Consider the following 18273-nt stretch of genomic DNA (forward strand, 5'->3'; position numbering starts at 1 on the left):
TATCTAGAAGTTGAATTGCTGGATTATGTGTTAATTATATTTTTAATTTTGTTGAGGAACCACATACTGTTTTCCATAGCAGTTATACCATTTTACATTCTCACCAGTGGTGGGTGCACTAGGGTTCCGTTTTCTCCACATCCTCATCAATTCCTGTTATTTTCTGTTTGTTTTTTTTTATTTTTTTAGTAGTCATCCTAATGGGTATGAGGTGTTATCTTGTGATTTGGTTTGTCTTCTTTTCATAAAAAGTCTAATGCATTTTAAAAGCTCTTTCAATCTTGATTAGTTAAATGTATGTATTACAATTTTTTTTACTCTTCACATTTTTTCCTCAGAATTATTCTAAATAGAACATTTCTCTCATATTTTTGATCTTTTATAAACAATCTCTTTATTATAGGGAGATGTGCTTATAGTAAGGCAGTAGTAAAATTGTGTCACAGCCCTGATTGCACATATTGAAATCGTCCAGCAGTAAATGGAACCTCAGGCATATCTTTCTTTCGCTCTTGGCTCTTATCTTGGCTCTCCTCCTTCCTTTTGATCTAGAGAGATCTTATTTGCCATGTTACAGTGGAAAGATAGTAAGTACCTGGTAATGAGGTGGGATTAATCAGCTAGGAAATAACATTCATAAGATATTAGGAGTAACTATGATTGTTATACAGATTTAACTGCAGTATCTGGTCTTATCGTGGGCATCATACTCTTCAAAGACTTAGTTGTGAAGACTTAGTTAAGCCTGATAGGGGTCTCAGCACTAAGTAGAAGAGGAATGAGCTAGTTTGTCATACTTCTGGCCCCTTGTAGTATGTTGTTAGTGCTAAGCCTAGAATTGGCCTCCAGCAACACCATCTCAAGTAGTAAGATTACTTTTTAGCAGGAAATACAATGCCATGAAGCAAAGCAAATAAAGTAGTTGTTTTGCAATAAACTACTCAGTCAATTCCACATCAGTCTCACATTCTGGGAAGTGGTCCATCTTGCTCCTAATCTTGAGATCTGTGGCTCCTCAAAGCTGAGCCAACAGTATTTAGGATGTCAGCTGTATTCATTTGCTAGGGCTGCCATAAGGAAATAGTACAGACTTGGGTAGCATAAACAACTGAAATTTGCTTCCTTATAGTTTTGGAGGCTGAATCAAGCAATGCTGGCTGGGTTAGTGTCCTCAGAGGCCTCTTTCCTTGTCTTGCAAATGACTCTAAAGGAAAAACAATATAATTTATTTTGTTTAAATTTGTTTAAGTTGTTTAACTTTATTTATTTATTTTTTACCATTTTTAACTACATATGGTGTTCTTTTAAAACCTGAGACTGATGTATATCTCCTACTTACATAGATGATTTCACCAAATTAACTATAGAAAAAATGATTTTAATTTTGCTTATAGTAAAGGACTCCAAAAAACATACTCGTTTAAGATCCAAGACTTTTTTCCCCTGGTGAGTATGTCCTTGTTGTTGATTTGATAAATTTTCACTCAGTTTATCAGTGATACTGCTTAAATTCATCAGCAGCAAAATTCAGTTTGCATGTCTCTGTATCAAAATAAGAGGAACATGGCTGGAGCTAGAGATTATCATACTAAGTGAAACAAGTCAGACAGATAAAGGCAATTATTTTGAAGAAAAAGAACAGAGCTCAAGGGTCAAAATAATCTGAAGTTGAATCCTCGTTCCATCCATTTACTAACTCTGTCACCTAGACAGGTTAATTAACCTTTTTATATTTGTTTCCTAATCTAGAAAATGGAGTTGATAATAGTTGCTTTGTTAAATTGCAGAAGTTAAAGGAGATAGCATTTGTTCCCTTTCTGGCACTGGTTAGATGCTCAGTAGTATCCTCAATAATAATGTTGATTCACAGTAAAAAATAAGCCTTAAGTTGGTTATTAGCTTTGGAGAATGTACAATGAGTTTTTAAAATAATGCTATAAACAAACATTTCTACTTTGTTTAATTAACTTTTTTATTGTGGTAAAATACACATAGCATTACCATTGTTAAGTGTTCTTAAAAATGTATTAGGGCTTGCCTGGTGGCTCAGTGGTAACCAGTCTGCCTGCAGTGCAGGAAATGAGGGTTCAATACCTGGGTGGGGAAGATCCCCTGGAAATGGAAATGGCAACCCACTCCAGTCGGTATCCTTTCTTGGGAGATCCCATGGACAGAGAAGCCTGGCGGGCTACAGTCCATGGGGTCGGGAAGGGTTAGACACAACTGAGTGCACATGTGCATAAACATGTGTTAATGGAGTATTAAATGCATCCATATTGTTGTGTAACCATCACCACATCCATAACCATAACTCTTTTCATCTTGTATAACTGAAACTCTGTTTCCATTAAATATAGTAATTTCTCATTTCTTCTTCCTCCCAGCCCTTGGTAGCACCTGATGCCTGTCTATAATTTTGATTGCTCTAGGTATATACACAAAAGAATTGAAAATAATGTCTTGTTATCAAGCAAAGGGCTTGCTGCCCAAATTTGCATATAAGCCAATACTATTGCACCAGCTTTTGAGAAGAGAAAGGGCTTTATTGTGAGGTTTATCTGGCAAGGAAACAAGGAGGCGTGGCTCTCAATTCTGTCTCTTCATTCTGGGGTTTGGTTGAATGTTCATGAGGTAGAAGAAGAGGGTTGGTTTGCAGAAGCCCTGGAGGGGCAGGTATCCAAGGCAGGGCTGTGGAGCCTGTCCATTTGTGGTGAGGTTAGGTTCAGCAGCTTCAGAACCAGATCTTCCTGCACCATGGACCCTGCACTTCTGACAGGGCTCTGGTCACATCTGGCCCTTTCGTTCCAGGGAGGGGGGAAACTTTGGTTCTGGGTGTTACTTGAGGTCAAATTTTTCTCTTCTGAGCATGCTTTGCGTGCATGACTTGTGGTTTTGTTCTGTTTGTCTCTGAAAAACAGCTCAGTATCTTGTTAGAAACAGGATAGGGCCAGTTTGGGCTGGTTCTGCAATTATAGTCTCAAAGAGATATTTACATACCTATGTTCATAGCAGCATGAGCCACAGTAAGTAAAAAGTGAAAGTAATTCTTATCCGTCAACAGATAAATAGATAAGCAAAATGAGGTATGTACATACAATGGAATATTATTTAGCCTTACAAAGGAAGGGAATTCTGACAGATGCTACGACATGGATAAACCCTGAGTAGCATGGATGAACAGTGAGCTGAGTAAAATAAGTCATATAATTACTTTTTAAGCTTATTTTTAATGTTCTTCAAACATGAAAAAACTATTTAGAATATTATATTAATGTTAAACTGCCTTGCCAGCAGGGAACATAATTTATTCAGTTCTGTGGGATGTAAGTTTTCATCTATAAATATCCATGAATATGCTGCGTCTTCTTTTGAATTTCTAGAGTTAAATATTAAACTTGAATATTCTAGACTTATTTCCCCACTCCTGAGTCTGATGCTTTACTTTTTCTATCTAGGAGGAAAGTTTTATTTGAATTTTAAAAATCCTTATTTAAAAATTAGTCCATTTTAATACATTATTTGATTTTTAATTTTAGTCAGATTATTTTATTAACTTTTAAAAATTTTTGAGTGGCATACTCTTTTTTTCTTTAATGAGAGCGGGTAGATATTTATCTAATATTGGATGAGATGGAAATGAAGTTTGTTTAATTCAGATGAAGATGCTGCTTACTTAATGTTAATTGCTCATCGATAGAGAACTCAAAGTGCTTATGTGGTTAAGAGTTAGAACTTCTAGTGAATGTTGGTTCTGCTACTGACTTCCTTTGTGGCTTTGAGAAAGATCTAACAACTACAAAGATTTAGTGTTGGAAAGTGCACAAAATAGTTTGCCAGAAGCATTTGTTAAAAGGCAAATTAACCGGGTGACTATTTCATACAGAGTCTTTTGGACTCTGTGGGAGAGGGAGAGGGTGGGATGATTTGGGAGAATGGCATTGAAACATGTATAATATCATATATGAAACGAATCGCCAGTCCAGGTTCGATGCATGATACTGGATGCTTGGGGCTGGTGCACTGGGACGACCCAGAGGGATGGTATGGGGAGGGAGGAGGGAGTGGGGTTCAGGATGGGGAACACGTGTACATCTGTGGCGGATTCATGTTGATGTATGGCAAAACCAATACAATATTGTAAAGTAATTAACCTCCAATTAAATAAATTTATATTAAAAAATAATAAAAGACTTATTTCATTTGATTTCATAAAATCACTTAATACAAGAAGTTGTAAGGGTTATCCTTTTTTATTAGTGGATAAAAACATGGGGTCCAGAGTCAAACTAATAGAGATTTAGGTACCTACCACCACTCTGTCTTGGGCAAGTGTTTTATAACCCTAAACCTTGGTTTCTATATCTGAAAACTGGTTTTCATAGCAGCAGCAGCAGCAGCAGTATTTATTTACATGTGCCAGGAATTCTGCTAAACATCTTAATTTTAGACATTATTTTATTTGCTTCATATAATAACCTTATTCAGTAAGTGCTACTTTCTCCTCATTTCACAGATGGGGAGCTGGGGTACAGAAAAGTAGGTAACGTGATTAACTTGGTTTGTAAATAATCTTCTAGCTGCAGATTAAATCCTGCTTCAATCTGTTCCCCAATTCTGATTCCAAAATTCTAAAGTAAAATTTTGTGATTATAACAACTTGAGGATAGGCAGCCATGTCTTCTAATTTTTTTATATTATATAGCTCTTAGTATCATATACATTTGAGAGTATAGTATACATTTGATATGTATTTATTGATTGTTAGGAATTTCTCTTAGAAAACATGTAGATATATTTATAAAAAAAGAATGGCCACTTTCTCTAAGGGCTAGTTCTTTCTATTATTCTTTTTAAAAGTTGCCATTGAAGGGCAATTTTAGGACTTTCATACTAAGACTCTTTTGTCTTCATGCTGGTATTTTTTAAAAACAAATAAGAAAGCTATAGAGAAGGCTGACCTCTCAAGAATTTGTGTGTGGGGAATTACTTAAGACATGAAAGTCCACAAACCATTTTTCTCCATTTCATTTTTTTGTGTATTTTCAACAAACTGTACTTCCAGTTAGTAAAAGATGGCAATTTTTGTTTATACCAGGCCAAATTCCATTCTCATAAACTCAGAGTTCATTGGCCTTATGAAAGTCTAAAAGCCCTAATTGAGTATATTTTAATAAAGATGATCTGCTCAATTTGGGGCTCAGTTTACCTCAGAACATTTTTTAAGAGTAGCATTTAAGAGTGGTAGGTTTCATAATAAATCCTACAACGTATATCCTTGTTTTTAAAAATAGCATTATAATTTTATTCTGATTATATCAGTAATATATCTGTGAATGATGCTGATATCTCAGTAACCCTTTCCTCGTTACAAGGTAATTCTGTGATATTTTGTCAAATAGTCAAGTATTTAAGTTTGTACAATGTAGATCATTGTACATTTCAGTAAATTTATTTATAAAATCATTGAATTGTTAAAGTGAGTGAATTTTATGGTATGTAAACTGTACCTCAATAAAACTGTTAAAAAATAAAACCATGCCAGGAGTTGACAATTTTTTCAATTTTTTGCTAATTGGAAAACTAGGATGATGTAATTATTTTCTTTATTTCATACTGTGGCTATGCTTTGTTGCTATAGGTAAATAACTGATTTACCTAAAACTAATTTTTTTGTGAAGTATTTCAGGACAGAGAAATGTTTACTTTATTCTCTGGCAAAGAGAAAATATAAGCTTGAAATTTATAAGATTCTTTTATAAAACATATTGTTTCATTTATTTTTTTAACTCGCTTTTATGGACAGTTTGGATTATTTCCAAAGTTATAAAAAAGAATGGGTGTAAATTATTCCACATTGCTGATTGTTTGTTTACACTAGGTTACAAAATTGGAACACATTATTTTTTCCATTGCTTTTATAAAACATTGGTTTAACTTATCTATATAGCTTTGTTCTCATTTTAAAAAACAAAGTACTTATGGACCCTTTCCAATGTATTTATTGTCTGCTTTTTCTTTCTTTGGGGTTTTGATATTATTTATATTTTAAAATTACTTATTGGGAGAGTAACTTTTTCCATGAAACTTATTTTTAGGAAGATTTTTGTATGTTCTTAAAGATACTCTGTATGTGTCTTCTCCAAAGGAGTATGATCCATTTAAAAATTTGACTATATCCTGAAAAATTATTTTATGTAAGCTATCTTGCAAGTCTAATAAGGGCCAACTTTTTTAAAGATCTAATTAAGATGTTATTGAGATCAGTTAACTAATATTTGACAACATCAAGCATTGGTGAGGATGTGAGGACCTAGAGACATTGTTGTAATTAAAAGGCACTTGGAATTTAAGAGTTAATTGGGGTGGCTTGATTTCTCATTAGTTAAATCGTCATGCACTTTATTCTGTGGCTTGAAACTATTAGACATTAGATGATCATAGTTGTCATTGTTACTGTTTTGTATGTACCAATATATAGTGCTTGCTGTTCTATCAGACTCTGTCATCAAGACTTTACTTATAGTAACTTGTTTAATTCTCACTATGATCCTATGAAGTAAAGACTACTACTTTGCTTGTTTAACAGATAAGGAAAATAAGTCACACAGAACTCACTCAAAAACACAGATCACCAGGTAGACATTGCTCTTAACCATTTTACCATAATATGAGGACTGCTTTCCTTTTCTTTTTTAAAAGAAACAAAAGATTCTTCATCTTGAAAGAATTAAAAAGTACTTAGTGTAAAAAAATGAGAATTAATACTTTACTGCTAGAAGGATGAGTGTTATTTCCAGTGACTGACATAGCCTGATTACTGATGCTTTTTCTTAGATTGTTAGGCAGTTAGTTCAAACAGTATCATTTGAATTTAGTCACATAATCTTTATTAGTATTTTTTAATGTGTATGGTAGTTTATATCACTTGTCTATTTGCATTGGTTGCACATTTTTGTGGGAAATCTTTATCTGCTGCTTAAAAGATAAGGAGTGTAAATATACTTCGCATTTCCATCTAACTTTTGAAAAATCTGTATCATTGTAACTCAAAATGTGAACTATAATTTCACATAAGAATTCTAATAGTTGTTGATTAACTGATGACATATTAATATAATAAAAATATTTTAATAAATTGATATTTCATATCAATTGATATTTGTTGAAGTAAGTGCATGGTTTATAACTTTAGTTGATAAATAAAACCCAAAAAAGGTTGTAAACATTTTAATAAGCTTATTATACATACTGAGAATAAGGTATCTCTCAGTATGAATATGTTTTGGGAGAAAAGTTCAAGCTATAGTTTTGTTTTTTTCTTAAATCAATTCATTCCCCCTCCTTTGTTTATACTTTATTTTTTAGGATTTTGGCCCCCAACAGTAATTATCAGGATATTGAGACCCTCTATAACTTCCTAATCAAGTATGAGGTAGGAAAAATATTTTTAAATGTTTATCGTATTTCCATTATAATCATGTTTTAATATAAACAGAGGTGTTCTAAAATGGGATGCTATTTGATTACTGTTTACTTTAAATTCTTAAACGCCACCAAAGTTTCCCAGCGACATTCATTTTTTGTCTTTCATTCTCTTAAGTAAGCACATGTAGTAGAGCCCTATACTAATACCACATGGAGTTGTTTCCCATCAAGGATGCTGTTGGTATGCTGGATAGGTCATTTCTTCAGTGTGGAACGTTGCAGGATTTTTCAACATCTTTTATTCTCAGATACTAAATGCCAGTACTCTCTCAGTCATTGTGACAACCAAAAATACCCTCCCACCGCACCCAACTCGTATACCCAGATGGCCCCTACGGAGGAAGAACCACCTCCGGTTGAGCACCACTGATTACTGAAAACGAAAGCTATAATTTAGTTTTCTCCATAGCAGCAGCATAGACCCTGGAATTAAAGCTCTGATGAGGCTCCAGCGTATTTTGTAAATTAATCTGCATGCTTTTCTTATCCTTGTTGATCCAAGGAAAGTATTCTGTTGATCTTCAGTTTTGTTTGCCTACAGTTCTTTACCCATGTGCCCATATATTCTTTCTTTTTGTGGGTGTGTGTGTTTAATTTTTAAAAACACTCTAAATATAGGAATATGACATATTCAGGTGTCACTTTTCTTGTGAAGTTGAACATCTTTATATGTACTCCTTTGCTTTTATACCTGATTAGCTCTTAAACTTTTTTTTTTAATTTAAAAATTTTTTAGTTTGGCTCTGCTGGATCTTTGTTGATGTGCAAGGGCTTTCTCTAGTTGTGGTGCCCAGGCTTCTCATTGCAGTGGCTTCTCTTGTTACAGAGCATGGGCTGTAGAGCACAGGCTCAGTAGTTGAGGCTCATGGGCTTAGTTGCTCCAAAGCATGTGGAATCTTTCTGGAGCAGGGATCAAACCCGTGTACCCTGCACTGGCAGGTGGATTCTTAACCACTGGACCACCAAGGAAGTCCTCTGTAACTTTTTTATGCCACATCTTATATTAAGAACCTAGTGTTGAAGAACACGGACTCTGAAGTCAAACTAGTCATGTTCAAATGTTGGTTCTGCCGCCAGTTAAGTGTATAATCTTAGAAGAGTTATCTGATTGTCCTTGTCTCAGTTGCCTCATCTGAAAATGGGAATAACATAAGTAGGTAAACTACAGCTATTCTTTAAATAAGACTAAATAACTTAATATATGTAAAGTGCTCCAAACAGTACCAGGCACAAAGTAAGTGTTCAGTAAGTGTTACTTCTCTTATTTAAGGAATGAATGGTGTTTATATGTACCTTTTAAAAGTTACCCTTAATATGTTCAGTTCAGTTCAGTTGCTCAGTTGTGTCCATCTCTGTGGCCCCATGGATAGCAGCACGCTAGGCTTTGCTATCCAGCAACTCCCAGAGCTTATTCAAACTCATGGCCATTGAGTCGGTGATGCCATCCAACCATCTCATCTTCTGTCATCCCCTTCTCCTCCTGCCTTCAGTCTTTTCCAGTATCAGGGTCTTTTCCAAGGAGTCAGTTCTTCGCATCAGGTGGCTGAAGTATTGGAATTTCAGTTTCCAGCATCAGTCCTTCCAATGAATATTCAGGACTGATTTCCTTGACGATTGACTGGTTGGATCTCCTTGCAGTCCAAGGGACTCTCAAGAGTCTTCTCCAACACCACAGTTCTCAATGCTGTATAACCACATTATGTGATTATTAAGATAATTTCCTCTTTTGAGATGATGTGATGAAATAATTATTTCATCATACTTTCTGAATTTCAATCCAATAAAAATTTATTTGGAAAAACAATGGGACAATTTTAAAATCACATCCTGGAAAAATCTGATATATAGGTCTTTGGGGGGTTTAGTACTTTCTGTTGCTGAGAGCATTGGGAGAAAATACCCAATTTGTTATTTATAAGAATATGTGGATCTGAGTCCCAGATTTTTAAAGTTATTTCTATTAGCAGAACTTCATCCCCAATACCAATTATTACATTGGATGTATTTGTCTCATAAGCAGTGATAGGGACAATCTAAAATTTTTAAGATGTTTGGCTGTCACTATACTTAAACCTTTGCTTCCTGATCTTGATTTTTTTAAGAATTAAGAATAATATGACCGTTTCCCATATTTGGCACTCACTGTTAATCGTACAACTAAGAATTAATGACACCAATTCCATTTTACAATCATAACTCTTAATGTTTACTGACAGGGGTATCTTTCAGTTATTTTCTGGGAATTAAAATTGTACACTTAAGCACAGAAATGATACTTAATAGTGTAATTTAAAACATCCCAATATGACTAATTTAAAATATCTTGTATCAAAACTAATGAAGATAGTGAAATGATATATTTCCAGCTAGAGCCTGTGAGTATGTCATGAATCTGTGCTTTAGTTTTCCTTTGTTAGTAGATTCACTGCCAACTTTAGAAGTCATCTGCTATAACCTGGAGCCACATCACCCCAGCCACGTTCTGGGAGAAGGGTCTAAATAGATGTGGGTGATTGTTTTCAAAACTACAGATAAATCAGATAGTTGGTTTTTTTGTTTCCTAAAAATCTGCTAATGGCTTCAAGAACTTTTTTGTATTTATATTATGTCAAGTTCAAAATCAGTTCTTCAGCTGATTTTTCTCAACAGTTGATAGAGAATAGATTATTCCTCTTACCTTATGATCAAAGATCTGCAGTGTTGACTGCCGACATTTGCTGGCCTAAGTCTGGAAACATTTATAGGTCCCAGCATGTTGGGGCAATAGTGAAAATATCAAAGGCCCTTGAGATCATCAGGGCAGAACATATAGAAAAATAGGAATCGAACTGGTTGATAACTCTAAATGTATATCTTAAAACATTTTTAGAAGATTATTTTAATAAAAATTACAAAGTACCTAAAAATTAATTATGGTAAATCATATACCACTTTCTTAAATCTTAAATATAATAGTAAATATTATATATAATTAAATAACATTTTCAGCAAAAATTGAGGATTATATATATTTCAAATTTATGTTTAAAAACTATGTGTTTTTAATTTGTAGTGAATGGAACATTTTCTATACAGATATGTTGAATTTGTTGTGAAAATACTGAAAGAAGCTCATGGAACTTTTGCAAATAAGCAATACCCTAAACTCTACAGGAGACTTTCATGATATAAATCTTTAAAGTAGTGTTAATTAAGTCAATGTAGGAACAAAAATTTTTCCTCATCAAAAATGCATATGCTAATAATAACATAAGTATTTTTAAAAGTAAAGTGAATAGAAGATAGTTTCATTTAGTTTCCCTTCACTAATTCATAATTTCTAGAAAGTTAGACGCCATGTTATTTCTTGAGTAATCCAGGGCTAAGGGCTAAGTCGCGTCAGTCATGTCTGACTCTTTGCGACCCTATGGACTATAGCCCCCCTCAGGCTCCTCTGTCCATGGGATTTTCCAGGCAAGAATACTGGAGTTGATAGGCATTTCCTTCTCCAGAGGGTCTTCCTGACTGAAGGATTGAACTCCTGGCTCTTATGTTTCCTGAATTGGCAGACGGGTTCTTTACCACTAGTGCCATCTGGGAAGCCCCCCTTGAGTCATCTGATAAAAAGAATTTACTTCTACAAATTTCCAGAGTCTTCCTTGCAACATAAATAAAATACTGCCTAAATCAGTGGTAAGCCTCAAGAAATACAGGAAATACAGGATTCCTTCACTGTGTTCTCCACATGTGCCACACAAAGTTTTTGTATGATGGACTTTTATTTTTACAGTATTATAAATTGTGAATTATAATAGATATTTATAAACTTATACATATTCATTTAAATATGTAGACGTTGATAGTCGGAAAAACACATTTATTTAGAAAGTGTCTATAAATCATCCATTTCCCAAAACAGATTTTTCCACACAGTTCATTACCTTAGTGTTTAAAGTTATTCAGTAATAACTTTCAGAAGGGTCAACCATAGTATTCAAATGTTGTTAGATTTGACTACTTAACTTTTTCTTTCAGCTTGAATTATTTCTAATGTTCATGAAATAAACAAGATGTGGCTGATTCTGCTTACAACAGTCTACCTGTATGACCCAAATCTACTATAGCTTTAGGTATAGGTATTAAATGTTAACAATTTATATACTTTTCCCAGAAAATAAATATTAAGTATATTAGAGCTAGGCTAACTGATGCATGAAATCTGCTGATAAGAGCCAGCATAGTAGAATTTAGTGTTGCGTGTATTTTACACGTTTTTTTTCTGTCCATTTGATCTCTAAAGTGATCATCTGCTTTGTTGGGAGTCCCACAGATCCCAGGACCATCTCACTTCTTTTGGTTCTGTTAACAGATTAAGTTGTAACAATAGGACTAATATTTTTACACATAGTTCAGTATTAAGTGTTATGTTCACTGAACTTCTAATTGTTATTATTTAGTCCTTTTTATGCAAAAGCTAAAAACTTGGCATTCTCCTCCTTCAGAATCTGAGCCATTCTAATAGTTCTCTCACCTTTCATTTGACTTAATATGCATTTTTAATAGCTATATCTTGATTCTTTTCAGGTAAATAAAAATGTCAAATTTACTGCCCAGGAACTTTATGATTGTGTTTCACAGGCTGAGTATCGGTAAGTCATATATGTATGTATAGTCATATATATATATGTATGTAGATACATCAGAGTAACATGCTCTTGCCATGTGTAGCACTAACTTGGTGGTGGGGAAGGGTTCTTTTTATGTCTTCACTATACTATGATTTCTTTTTAGCTTTTATAAATATGAAATAGTTCATACATATAAAAAAACTGTGTGTGTATATATATATGCACCTAGCAAGTTTAATTTTTAAAGTAAATTCTCAAGTTTAGATGTGTCAAGGGTCTTTTATATTTTTCAAAAATATTGAAGACCCACCCCTAAGAGCCTTTGCTTATGTGGGTTTTATCTATCTATAGAAATTAGAATTGAGAAATTTCTAATATTTATTCATTTAAATAGGCTGTGTACAGTTTTCTCTGTTCATCTGGCATTTTCCACTAATGAAATCATATATAAGAAAATAGGAAATTTTTGTTGTGCTCAGATTGTTCTTTAATGTTTCAATGCTGTTACAATAAATTGTGTTCAAAACAAGAACTGTAGCAGAACTGACTGGATTCTCACTGCTGTGTAATATGCCACTGTATCACTTAACCAGTTTATTTGCCATTTATAATTTGCAGATATATTTGTGTAGCTACAGAATTGTATGAGTGGACACAATGACAAAGTTAACTATCAAGGTGGCTCTACTGGTAAAACTCTAGATTGATAAATATGTTTGATGATATCAAGACACTAGAACTGACACACAAATGTTATCAGGCAGCATAACTGAAAATTCACTCACTCACTAGATTAACATAATTTTTCTAAGAAAATCTGAAGCCAGTTAGGCATGCATCATCTGTCATAGCTGAGGATGAAAATGATTTTTTACCCTAATCTTCAGACTACCAATTAATCAGTTATGTTCTTATTCATGGGCTTCCGTGGTGGCTCAGTGGTAAAGAATCCATCAGCCATTGTAGGAGACATAGGTTCAATCCCTGGGTCGGGAAAATCCCCTGGAGAAGGAAATGGCAAACTACTCCACTATTCTTGCCTGGAGAACTCCATGGACAGAGGAGTCTGGTGGGCTACAGTCCATGGGATCACAAAAGAGTCAGACATGACTCAGCAGCTAAACAACAATCAACAACTCTTACTTACAGATTGTTACAGATAATCTGCATTTAAAGGTTTGTATACTTGAGATTTGGATCAAAAATATAATGTCTTCCAGTCTTGGCAATATTTTTGAAGGTGTATAAAGCTCTGTATATAACTTGGAGGGCAGAGTCCCTTACAGGATGGTTCCATTCAAATGTCTAAAATTATTTTGACTTCAGCTTACTGTTTAAATATTTGGGAAGTTTTTTTGGTTTATTTTGTTTTGGAGAGGGAAAGGATGCAAGTGTCAAACTTAAATGTTCAAAGTTAAAGTAGTCGTACCTATTTTTCTCTTTGTTTTCTTTGCACTTACAATGCCAAGAATTTGAACTATGATGGTAATTAATAAGCTCCCTCTTATTAATCCTGAAAGGATGATTTTAAAGAGAAATCCAATATGTCTAATATCTTGAATGCATTGGAAAATGGCAGTTGCTGTTCAAGTGGGCTTTTAAAGTTAATAGCTTTTAGATTTGTTACTCTGTTGTTTTTTTTAAAATTATTTGCTATATTTTCAGTGAATGGTACCTCCCATATGAACCTCTGGTATACTCCACAGCTCCCAGTTTTCAAGTAAGTTGCCAGAAGACAGAGGTTCTTTTTGTTTCAATAGTTCATACTAGACGCAGAGCCAAACGCAATAGATGAGAGGTAGCGAAGCTTCCCTGTGACTCAAAAGTGAAAACGGAAGAATGATTTAACTTCACTATATTAAGAAAAACAATTACTTAGAATGTCTGACTTTGGTAATCTTTGTTTTTTGATTTGTGATGTGTTAGTTGTGAAGGAAGAGGCTGTTGATGTCTCAACATCAAATTTATTGCAATAGGGAAGAAATTAAGTAGCTCAAGAAGAAAACTATTTTATAGGTTCTGATAAGGCAGGTAATTAAGGTTTCATATTGAAAGTGGCTTGGACCAAAATTTGAATTCCATGACATAGCAGAACCTTGGTGTTCCTGTGTATACATCAGTTAGTGTTTGCTCTCTTCTGTAGTTTGTAGATTCTTTGTCCTAGCTTTTGCTCTTGCCAGTGGGGTCTGAGCACTGCTTACCCTGAGCAGATGAGGAGTTTGCTCAGAAAACCCAGGATGGTAAATTAAGAAGATTATCAAATAAATTACTAAATAAATATCTTGTGTGATATCCTCTATTGATACATATATGAAAAATAAATTAGGAATAGTGTTTAATTAACTTTGCTTGACCTATAAATTCTTGACAGAATGTTCTGGCATGTTTACAAGACAATGCACAATTGTGCATTTTTTCTGTGTGAAATGCACATTAGTTTGTGACATCAGCTCCTTCAAGTACCTGGTATATCCAAATAATATGCTGCCTAAGGCATGAGCAACTGAACTGAACTGAACTGAAGGCACGGGCATCAGGAACAACTTTGTTTTCCTTATGGCAAGAGCTTTCCGGAATTACTGCTTTCTGAACTCCAGGGATCAGCTCTGTGGTAGGATCACATTAGAGCTCTGGTTCTCTGAAGTGTGGTTCCTGGAGCTGAGTGTTAGCACCATCTGGGAACTTGCAAGAAATGTACTCTAATACTCCAGCCCAGACCTTCTGAATCAAAAACTGTTTATATACTGTTGTTATATGTACTACATTGTATTCCATTTTCCCTTTACTTGAGATGCACATTGCAGGTGCTTAAAAACATTAAGAGAGCTGTAAAGCAATATCCATTGTACTCTTTTTCTTGTACCTAGAAAGGATTTTGGAAAAAATATTAGAGGTAGGGCACTTCAATTTACTACTGCCATGCCACTTTGACAAAATTAGCTATTGAAATGAATCAGATAACTGCTGCAGTTATTTTTTATTGATTTGATCAAATTCCTGCTTATTTTGACCCATCTGAGATTTGGTCAAAGTTAGTTTCAGACTCATAATAGGATGATTTAGAAAATCAGTGGCAGTTCTGTAGAAATTTCATGAACAGTACAGAATTGCAGAACTAGAAGCAATCTCCGGTCTTTAGCTTTGTTCCAGAAAGGATTAGGAGTTGGGATTGTTTAGTTTGGCAAAGAAATAGGACCACCTGTAAGGGACATAAAATATCTGTACTGTTGGAGGAAACAGGGATAACAACTTCTTGTTTTGTTTTAATTTAGGCAAACAGCTTATAGGTTTTTTTTTTTAAGCCCAATGTAAAGAAAGAACTTTCTAGCAATTAAGAGATATCAGAATAGGTAATAGGCTTTCTCTCAGTTGTAAATGTCTCATCAGCGAGAGGTGAAAGCCAAGGTGAGATAAGTCATTGGAGATGCTACAGAGCAGTAGGCAAAGGTGTTAAGGTAAGCAGTGTCTAATATTCTGCTATTCTGCTTCTAATCCATTGGGGAAAGGAACTCAAAAATTCCTATCATCATAGTCTGGTATTGGCCAAACACACATGATGGGTGTGTATGGTCGATACTAGAAAAACATCTGATACTTTCCTCAGCAGCAATGACAACTTGATGCAGGAAAGCAAAATCCGTGGCTGATAATCCATTGTCAGAATGCTGCCTCACACAAAGGAACCACATGCCACCAGGATGAAAAGAGGGCATAGGGCTCACCTCTTAACTAGGAGAGGAGGGGAAAAGAGAAGAAATAAGAAAAGACACTGAAACAGATGAAAAGTCTAGTTACTAAAAGAGTTTTTTTCCACATGTAGAATAAGTAATCAAGAACAGGAATAGGGACCTACCCTTTTAATTTCATTTTTAAGTTTATAGGAAAACATTTTACATCTCTCCTATTTTGGATCTCTTAGAGCCTTCTGAAAATCATTTTCTGAGTAGTTGTAAAGAACTAGCAAGAACATAACACTGATTTTAAGCACTCTAAATATAGGAGATAGGTCTAGAGTAATAGAGTCAAAAGTCAGGTTTGAATCAGCCTCACTACATGTTTTCAGGAAGTGAGGCCTCTCCAAACATACAGTGTATTTACTTTGCTGCCATTGTTAGCTCTCATCCTATTCCTTCAGTTCTGATTCACTTCTTTTCCCTTTGTGCCCTGCATCGGGGGATTCATGGGTGAGGGAGGAGGGGTAGTGTGCAAAGGTAGCAAGGAGTCCTTCCCAATACCCTGGAGGTGGCTCAGAGCAGTCTTAGAAACCAGAGAAGTAATAGCAGTGTCCATGCTGCTTAGTTGCTCAGTTGTGTCTGACTCTTTGTGGCCATTTGGACAGACTCCTCTGTCCATGGGATTTTTCAGGCAAGAATACTTTAGTGGATTGCCATTTCCTCCTCCAGGGGATCTTCCCAACCCAGGGATCAAACCTGCATCTCCTGAGTCTTCTGCATTCAGGCAGATTGTTTACCCACTGAGCCACTGGGGGCTTCCCAATATCCGTGTAACTTGCATAATAAAAATAACTGCTGTTTTCTGGCACAGTACTGGATACTGGGTATTCTTTGTGAACTTATGCAGATGACCTCTCAGTAGATTTAAATAGGTTTTCAGGGGATTTGAACTCCTGACACCATGTATAATGAGTTGGTGCTCTGATGACTCAGTGATCCCACAGTTAATAGGCCTCTTGTCAGCTTTTGAGATTCACCTAAGCTTAATGTTAGATACAGTTGTGAGTAGTTGGGGCAAATATCAGGCATTTACTACCCCTTCCTCACTTCTGGTTGAGAGTAGTTAACTAGTATTCATTTGTTAATGGCTAAGTGATCGATTCTCTTTAAGAGTCAAAGCTGTCAACTTCCTGCTCCCTGTCCAGTGTCTGTTCCTGTCTGGAGGTGTGTCCTCTTAGAATCCACTAGCCTTGCTGTCCTTTAACTCCCAAACCAAATAAAACAAAAATATGTGATCTACTCTACAGTGTCCTTATTGGCAGCAGGTCTTCCTTGGAAACCTTTATTTATGAATTCAGTAATATCCTCAAGATTGTCTCCATGATGACTAAGAATTGTGTTACTAAGTTGTTTATCCTGCCAAGTTATTTGGTTCATTGGAAGGACTGATGCTGAAGCTGAAACTCCAATACTTTGGCCACCTGATGCAAAGAACAAACTCATTTGAAAAGACCCTGATGCTGGGAAAGATTGAAGGTGGGAGGAGAAGGGGACGACAGAGGATGAGATGGTTGGATGGCATCACCGACTCAGTGGACATGAGTTTGAGCAAACTCCAGGAGTTGGTGATGGACAGGGAGGCCTGGCATGCTGCAGTCCATGGAGTCACACAGAGTCAGACACGACTGAATGACTGAAGAAACCATTTCTCTAGGCATTTTTACTCTCAAATATCAAATAATATATTCCCAATCCCAGTGTTCTCCTTTTGTAGTGAGATTTTTTCATTTATCTGGCTGACTGTCTTGTAGTCATGTAACGTTTCTTTATCCTCTAGGGAAAAGTTAACCGTTGGATGCCGCCAGCTGACTGAGATGGAATACACCATGCAGCAGTGCAATGCCTCTGTCTATATGGAGGCCAGAAACAGGGGATGGCGTGAAGACATGCTCAACGATAGGACCTAAGTGCCAATTTGCAACTTAGAAGGAACTGCATTTGTCTTCAGGAACAACAGAGTACTTTTCAACCTTTTGTGCCAAACCTGAGAGACTTAGAAGAAATCTCATAGGTATAAAAAGGTGATTGCCTAATACTGACAATCTCATTGAGCTTCTGTTGCATCCATTGTGGAATAAATCGTGGACTCGACTCTTCAGAAGTTGACCTTACCTCCCTACCTCTACTCCTAATACTGAGCCAATGTGACTAATGAAAGGAGAGCCATCTTTTTGGACATCTTAGGGCAAAAGCCACTGTGGCATCTGAGGAAGGCCAGGGACCCAGCATTAGCACCTCCCTCAACCCAAATACGGGTTGGTGACCAGAGACACTTTGAAACCTCAAGAAAGAATTAGGACATGGCCATGCGCATCGTATTCCACAGGAGAAATCTACCCTGGGCTGTTTCTGATCAGACTGTCTTCCATGCAGACCTGGTGAAGTAATCACATCCCTTTAGCTTCCCCCAAGGTAAGGGAAGTAGAACTTTTAGTTCAGCTCCACCT

General features: G+C 35.5%; 1 protein-coding gene across 1 annotated transcript in view; it reads left to right on the plus strand.

Moving 5' to 3' along the window:
* Positions 1–17733, plus strand: part of SWT1 (SWT1 RNA endoribonuclease homolog) — a 97215-nt gene extending 79482 nt beyond the window's left edge. The window contains exons 16-18 of the mRNA XM_052654077.1: positions 7366–7432; positions 12049–12113; positions 17604–17733. Of these exons, the coding sequence (XP_052510037.1) occupies positions 7366–7432; positions 12049–12113; positions 17604–17733 (262 nt within the window). The remainder of the gene's footprint in view (positions 1–7365; positions 7433–12048; positions 12114–17603) is intronic.
* Positions 17734–18273: the final 540 nt, after the last annotated feature.

The sequence above is a fragment of the Budorcas taxicolor genome, chromosome 16 (genome assembly GCF_023091745.1).
Source record: "Budorcas taxicolor isolate Tak-1 chromosome 16, Takin1.1, whole genome shotgun sequence".
Classification (NCBI taxonomy): Eukaryota; Metazoa; Chordata; class Mammalia; order Artiodactyla; family Bovidae; genus Budorcas; species Budorcas taxicolor.